Below are 7,742 nucleotides of genomic sequence, written 5' to 3'. Positions count from 1 at the left end.
AACGCAGCAAAACACAGTCCATAAGAAAATGGCCGTTCATGGTTAGACCAGCCCTTAAAAGCAGCTCACAGCAATCAATGAAAAGAGGCCAGTAGGAAACCAGCAGAGTGTTCACCAGTTGAAGACGCCGACTCCACTATCGTGAGAAACCTTAAATCACTCCAAAGCACCAACTCCACGCAGGGTTAAGGCTGGTTGTATAATAGGAGCACCAGAATCCAGACCCTTGCCGTTGAGAAGATCAGCAATTGCAGCTACCGATTCGCTGCCTTACAAAATAACGAGCTATCCACCAAACAAAGAAAAATAAAATGAAATAAAATAAAACCTGAAATGCTGGTAGACTCCATGAATCTAAAAAGCAGACACAAGAAGCAATCATGAGTTCCAAAATAGAAAGATTTACCACCGCAGTGAAACTAAAAACGGCAGAGAAAAGCTCAAAGGCCACATTCAAAGCTCCATAGCACTGGTGGCGTCAAAAGACACCATTGAAATCGATTCAAAGAAAACACCCCGCTCAAGCGCTGGTGAACTTGGTGACGGCCTTGGTTCCCTCTGATACAGCGTGCTTTGCGAGCTCCCCTGGAAGAGCAAGCCTTACAGCGGTCTGAATCTCCCGGGAAGTAATGGTGGGCTTCTTGTTGTACCGGGCGAGCTTTGTGTTGAAATCTAATTTCAACGCTGCCGTACGCTATCAACCAAAACCACCTGCAAAACCACAAAACTGCCCAGAAACATATCGCACCGCTTTTCCGGAAAAGCAGTTTCCGTATTCGTTGCTCCGATGCGTTTTGGTGCAGGCACGTGGCTCTCGCCTGACGTAGGCAACTTTGACCCATCGGGAGGTAAAGCTCAGCAACAAGCTGCCTTCCGATATCAATCTCCACCGTCCGATTTGCTTCTTCATCCTCCACCGTCGATCTCCGAAGCTGCATACGACCCGCATCAAATCAATGCATTGCGTGGAGTGTTTGACTTTTCCGCTGACCGCCGAGGATGGAAGCGTTAATGCTCTTAATGGTTGGTCGTATTGTTTTGGTGAAGACCCATTAATATGGGTATGGGCGCATAGGTTTATATATATTTTTTATATATATGTTTTATATAAGTCGTAAATAAATCTATGTGTAGCAGTTTTAGATTGTAGTATAATGGTAACGTGCAGCAGTTTTATGTAGTGTGGCTGCGCCCATATTGTATTGTAATGGTGTGTGATGGCTCTGTGAGTGGTATTGTTTTTTAAGAGTTGGCCATTGTGAAATGGGAGCGCAGCGGAAGCTGGAGTGAGTTGAAGTGTTGCACAGCAGTGCACAAATAATCCAATTTTCTCATTATAATAAAAAAGGTATGTATGTAGTGTGAGAGCTCGGTGTGGAGCAAAAAAAAAATGAAATAGAAGTTTATGCACAGCAGTGCGAGTGAAGAAAACAGGAGAGCACGCATGAAGCAGGTGAAGACAGTGCACAGTAGTGCATAGATTTTATTAATGAATTGGATTTGCATTGAAACGCAAAAAGAAAAGAATGCATACGTTTTTTTTGTAATGTGAAAACCCAGGAATGTGAAAAAAAGGGATTTCACTCAGATGTATGTGTAAAATATTTTTACAGCAGTATGTGTAAAAATAGTTTTACAGCAGTGAATGTAAAATGGGTTTTACAGCAGTAAACCCAGCACAGTGAACTCTCAGGTGGAGAGAAAAGACAAAGTTTTTTGTTTTTGATGAATGCAAGTTTTTGGTAGATCCCTCTGAGTGAAAGAGGATGAATGTGTATCAGTGTTTTGTTTTAATGAATTGAAATGATTTTATGACTGTGTAATACTCTGTTCTGAGTTATTCTTTTTGAAAGAGGTTCTCTGCAAATGATTCTGGAACAGTGGAAACAGAGCATTGCCTCTGTGGTATTTGCTTGAATGGTTTTTGGTATTTTCCCATTGAAAAATTCCCAACAGTGGTATCAGAGCTAGTCCAGGCTCTTTGAAGACTCAAAGAAGCTGAAGGAAGGTGTTGTTGCAGCAGTCAAACCTCTCCAGCGGTGTGAAGCCTCAGCGAAAAGGATTAAGGTATTTCTCAAGTTTTTTTTGAGTTATTATTGAAGACAGTCAGTTGTTTTAAAGAAAACACAGTCAAGTATTTAAAGCCTAGATAAGAATGGCAAGGTCAAAGAAGAAAGCCTCCAAGCCTGCTAAAAATGTGTCTCCCTCCTCTACTAAACTAGAAGGCAATCTATTTGAAAGCATTGTATTTGAGGTTCCAAAGTTTGATGGAAACTTTGATGTATGGGAAATAAAGATGAGGGCTTTCCTAATGTTTGAAGGGATTGAAGTCTGGGAGTCAGTGATTGATGACAGCAAGATGGATAAAGAATCCATGGAATATGATGCACAGGCAGCAAAGACTATCTTGGATGGACTGCCTGATTCTGTGAAGAAGAATCTAGGGAAATACACATCAGCAAAGGATATATGGGACAGACTGCATGACCTACATGCAAAGGGAGCACTGACCATAACAATGAGTCAAGAAGAACCCATCATAGAAGCTGAGAATGAAAAGCTTGACCTCATCAAGCTTCAAGTAAAAGAAAGGGACGAAGAGCTTGCCAAGCTCAAGAAGGAGTTTGATCAATGCAAGAGGAAACATCATGAAGAAGTCATATCCATGACAAATCAGCTGAATAGTGCAAAGAAGCAAGCAGATGTCTTGACAAGTGAACTTGAACAAAGACACAAGAGAGTGAATAAACTTGTGGAAGAGATTGGACAATACAAGGTAGAGGTCTCCTCCCTTAAGTCCGAACTACAAGAAGCCAGGAAGCAGGCACAAGGAGCAGAAAAGAAAATGAAAAGCAGTCAAGCAAAAGATGAAGAAATCTCCAAAATGAAGACAGATATTATCTCCTTCAAAATAGTAGCAGCTGAAGCTACTCGTAGCAAGGAAGAAACTGAGGGACAACTAGCAAAGAAAAATAATGAATGTGAAAAGCTAGAAGAAGAGATTGTCCTCCTCAGGAAGAAGGTTGAAGGAATGAACAAAATGATGAAGAGCTCTCAAGCTTTGGATGACATGCTCAGTTATCATAGATCTCCATTTGATAAATCAGGACTTGGGTATGTAGGTGAATCCTCAAACAAGGATGAGGATGCTTTAAGCAAAGGAGATGTGAAGAAGCCAGAAAGAAGTTGTGAAGCTCCTAGTTCCAGCAAAGGCAAGGAGAAAGATGAAGGCTGCAATAGAAGAAATCCTGCTCCAAGAAGAGAACCAGCTTCAAGAAGAAATGTAGCTGATGGCAAGAAGGCAAGAGGCAATGGTGATCATCAAATGATCTCAAGGCAGCAAGGCTTCAGAAGTACATCAAGAAAATCTCCATCTCCCAGGTACCAAAGTTCATTTTATGGTTATTGTTATGCTTGCTCAAACTTTGGTCATATGGCAAAAGACTGTAGAGCATTTCATGGAAATAAATGTTGTGGTCCCCGACAATCTCCAAGAAATAATTTCACAAAAAGAAATCATGAATTCTTATTCATGAATGAAGTTGAATGCTTCAAGTGTCATAACATTGGGCATATGGCACGAGATTGTAACTTGACATGGGCTCTTACACAAGCTAGACCCATGCAAAAGAAGAAAGTTACACAAGTATGGAGAAGAAAAGAAATACAGTGTGAAAGCCCCTTAAGCAACGCAGCTGATCTAAATTTGTTTTGAGAAGAGTCTGCCAAAAGAAGACAAGCACACATTAAAGGGGAGCTTGAAATTTTTTGTTTGCTGAACTGTATTAACAGTCATTTGTTGATGGAGGATGTATTGCAGCGCAGCAGTTGCAAATGAAATCTTTGTTAATCCCTCTGAAAGGTAATATGCAGCAGTGATGAAATCAGCAATGTTTTTGCTTTGTGTTTATGCAATATGCACAGAAATGCATAAAGAAGAAAAGATGGCAGCGCTCAAATGTAAAGAGCAGTAGTATGCAAGGCAATGAAACCCTCACAGCAGTGGGAAGACAAAATACAAAACAGCAGTTTGGAAATTTCTGTTATGGAGCACATGCATTGAAATGCATAGCAATGGAAGGTAGTTTCCTTCTATGTAATATGAGAGAACATACTCACAGCAGAGTGAGTATAATACACAGCAGTGAAAAATGTAATGTTTTTCTTCATATGCAATGCAGCATGCAAAGAAACGCATAAAGAAAAACAAGGACATCAGATTTTTAATGCACACTGGATGTATAAGAATGTGTGTGGCAGCAGAAAGCCAAAGGAATTGCACAGAAGTGCATTGTGTAAAAAAAATGAATTGAAGCAAGGGTGCATAAGAAAAGGTAGCAGCCTGTGTTATTTTTTGTGGAGAATGAAGTGCCAAAAGTATGGGCACACAGCAGTATGATGAAACAAAAGGCAGCGACAGTGAAAATTGCAGAGGCAATGCAGCAGCAAGAAGTTATGGACAGCAGCATGATGGCAAGAAGGAGAAGCACACAACGATGCAAATAAAAAAAATGCAACAGCAAGAAGTTTTGAACAGCAGCACATGCAAAAGAAATTTTCCTTACAGCAGTAAAGGTAAATGTAATAAATTTGTTGTTCATTTGAATTGAAATGCAATATATGCAACAACAGTGAGTGTGTTGGTTGCATCTGAAATGCAAGTGAGACACAGCAGAAGTATGATTGTAATAAGTGAAGGGGAGCACGCAGCAGTGTGAAGAAAAGTTTTCCCATTGTGAAGAAGGGAAGCACGCATAAGTGCGCAAGTAAAGAATTCTCACACAACAGTGTGAATGTGAGAAAGAGAAGGCACAACAATGCAGAGTTTGCAAAGAAATGTAAGTGAAGTGCAGCAACACAACAGCAAGTGTAGACACAGCAGTGTGGAGTAGACGCAGTAAAGAAGATGGCACAACAGTGCAGCAGAAAATATGCAGCAGCATAAAAGAACATTGTAATGAGTTTGCACACACAGCAGTGCAATGATTGTTTGTTTTGAAACTGCATGTAAAGCAGTGTCTGTTTGTAATCCCTCTGTTAACGAGGAAGGTGCTTTTCAGCACATTGTCATTAGTGAATCCCTCTATCAAGAGGATGATGCTTTTCAGCATAGTCATTGGTGAATCCCTCTGTTCAGAGGAAGATGCTCTCTAGCATAGTTTGGTAGATCCCTCTGTCATGAGGAAGGTGCTCTTAAGCACAGTCACATGGTGAATCCCTCTGTCATGAGGAAGGTGCTCTTAAGCACAGTTTCAGGTGAATCCCTCTATTAAGAGGAAGACAACTTTGTTTGTTTATGAACTGCAGCAGAAGCAGTTGGTGAATCCCTCTATGCGAGGAAGATTGGTGAACCCCTCTATGTGAGGAAGATATTCTTGTAACAGTAGTTAGTGAATCCCTCCATGTGAGGAAGTGCTTGGGTAAGATTGAAAGCCCAGCAGTTGAAATTAAAGGGGAGTGTTGAAATCTAATTTCAACGCTGCCGTACGCTATCAACCAAAACCACCTGCAAAACCACAAAACTGCCCAAAAACATATCGCACCGCTTTTCCGGAAAAGCAGTTTCCGTATTCGTTGCTCCGATGCGTTTTGGTGCAGGCACGTGGCTCTCGCCTGACGTAGGCAACTTTGACCCATCGGGAGGTAAAGCTCAGCAACAAGCTACCTTCCGATATCAATCTCCACCGTCCGATTTGCTTCTTCATCCTCCACCGTCGATCTCCGAAGCTGCATACGACCCGCATCAAATCAATGCATGCGTGGAGTGTTTGACTTTTCCGCTGACCGCCGAGGATGGAAGCGTTAATGCTCTTAATGGTTGGTCGTATTGTTTTGGTGAAGACCCATTAATATGGGTATGGGCGCATAGGTTTATATATATTTTTTATATATATGTTTTATATAAGTCGTAAATAAATCTATGTGTAGCAGTTTTAGATTGTAGTATAATGGTAACGTGCAGCAGTTTTATGTAGTGTGGCTGCACCCATATTGTATTGTAATGGTGTGTGATGGCTCTGTGAGTGGTAATGTTTTTTAAGAGTTGGCCATTGTGAAATGGGAGCGCAGCGGAAGCTGGAGTGAGTTGAAGTGTTGCACAGCAGTGCACAAATAATCCAATTTTCTCATTATAATAAAAAAGGTATGTATGTAGTGTGAGAGCTCGGTGTGGAGCAAAAAAAAAATGAAATAGAAGTTTATGCACAGCAGTGCGAGTGAAGAAAACAGGAGAGCACGCATGAAGCAGGTGAAGACAGTGCACAGTAGTGCATAGATTTTATTAATGAATTGGATTTGCATTGAAACGCAAAAAGAAAAGAATGCATACGTTTTTTTTGTAATGTGAAAACCCAGGAATGTGAAAAAAAGGGATTTCACTCAGATGTATGTGTAAAATATTTTTACAGCAGTATGTGTAAAAATAGTTTTACAGCAGTGAATGTAAAATGGGTTTTACAGCAGTAAACCCAGCACAGTGAACTCTCAGGTGGAGAGAAAAGACAAAGTTTTTTGTTTTTGCTGAATGCAAGTTTTTGGTAGATCCCTCTGAGTGAAAGAGGATGAATGTGTATCAGTGTTTTGTTTTAATGAATTGAAATGATTTTATGACTGTGTAATACTCTGTTCTGAGTTATTCTTTTTGAAAGAGGTTCTCTGCAAATGATTCTGGAACAGTGGAAACAGAGCATTGCCTCTATGGTATTTGCTTGAATGGTTTTTGGTATTTTCCCATTGAAAAATTCCCAACACTTTGATGCCTCGCTCGCCATTTTTTCAAAGATATCATTGATGAAGCTGTTCATGATCCCCATGGCCTTGCTGGAAATGCCAATGTCAGGGTGAACCTGTTTGAGAACCTTGAAGATATAGATCTTGTAGGTCTCAACACTCTTCTTATGCCTCTTCTTCCCCTTCTTGTCTCCGCTCTCCTTGGGGAGCTTCTTCTCAGCCTTGGGAGCAGGCTTCTTTTCTGCAGGAGTTTTCTCTGCAACAGGCTTCTTCTCAGCGGGCTTCTTCTCTGCTGCCTTGGGCGCCATTGCTGCTGTCACAAGAAAATACTTTGAAAAATGGCACGGACTGTAAGAGCTCTAAACAAACGGAATTATGAAATACTCAGACAATCTTTGAATTGCAAGAACCGAGAAGCACGGAAGACGCTTCTTCATTAACCGTTTTCATAATTTTCTTTGAATCCCAATAACTGAGAAGCACGTAATACACTTCTTCATTAACCGTTTTCATAACAGTTTTTAATCAACGATTGTCATAATTTTCTTTGAATCGCAAGAACCGAGAAGCACGTAATACGCTTCTTCATTAACCATTTTCATAACAGTTTTGAATCAACGATCGAACTTCGTCCCATCGTCTAACACCACAAATCGATGGTCGACAATAGGACACCGCATCGGCTAGGGCAATTCACTTCAAAAGGAAACGCCTTACGGCGTAATTAAACCCTGTGACCTTTTGGAGATCTCCGGGTCCATTAATTTTGTAAAGAGAAGACCGCACTCACATAAATTAAAGCCAAAAATTCAGGTTTGAAGTTTGAATAAGCGACACTGTCAAATACTCACTTTTTAAGGAAAGAATATCACATTTTTATAAGATTAATCGCAAGTAATTTTCGCTATAAAATAATATTTATAAGACCGCTTTCCCCTAAAACAAATTAAATATTTTTAATAATGATGGTAATAGTTAACATGTACTAACACTAAATTTCATTTAAAATTTGA

The 7,742-nt window shown here is 40.3% G+C and overlaps 1 protein-coding gene across 1 annotated transcript; it reads right to left on the bottom strand.

Annotated features, from left to right (window-relative positions):
• Positions 1 to 385: 385 nt before the first annotated feature.
• On the bottom strand, positions 386 to 7,109 carry LOC149173667 (putative histone H2B.3). Its single transcript, XM_089427971.1, has 2 exons — positions 6,749 to 7,109; positions 386 to 672 (listed from the first exon to the last, which is right to left on the bottom strand). Exons 1-2 carry the CDS (start codon positions 7,035 to 7,037, stop codon positions 521 to 523), a joined length of 441 nt encoding a protein of 146 aa, XP_089284097.1. The 5' UTR covers positions 7,038 to 7,109; the 3' UTR covers positions 386 to 520.
• Positions 7,110 to 7,742: the final 633 nt, after the last annotated feature.

This window comes from Pinus tabuliformis, chromosome 4_2, assembly GCF_031772625.1.
Source record: "Pinus tabuliformis cultivar Carrire ecotype Pingquan chromosome 4_2, CPIR1, whole genome shotgun sequence".
NCBI classification, from domain to species: domain Eukaryota; kingdom Viridiplantae; phylum Streptophyta; class Pinopsida; order Pinales; family Pinaceae; genus Pinus; species Pinus tabuliformis.
The sequence above is the reverse complement of the archived record's forward strand: the minus strand, read 5'-3'. Positions and strand labels throughout refer to the sequence as shown.

Coding starts and splice junctions, on each gene's coding strand:
- LOC149173667 (XM_089427971.1), bottom strand. CDS start 7,037: ATGGCGCCCAAGGCAGCAGAGAAGAAGCCCGCTGAGAAGAAGCCTGTT. Junction 673..6,748: donor GGCGAGCGAGGCATCAAAGT/GTTGGGAATTTT, acceptor CGTTGAAATTAG/ATTTCAACACAAAGCTCGCC.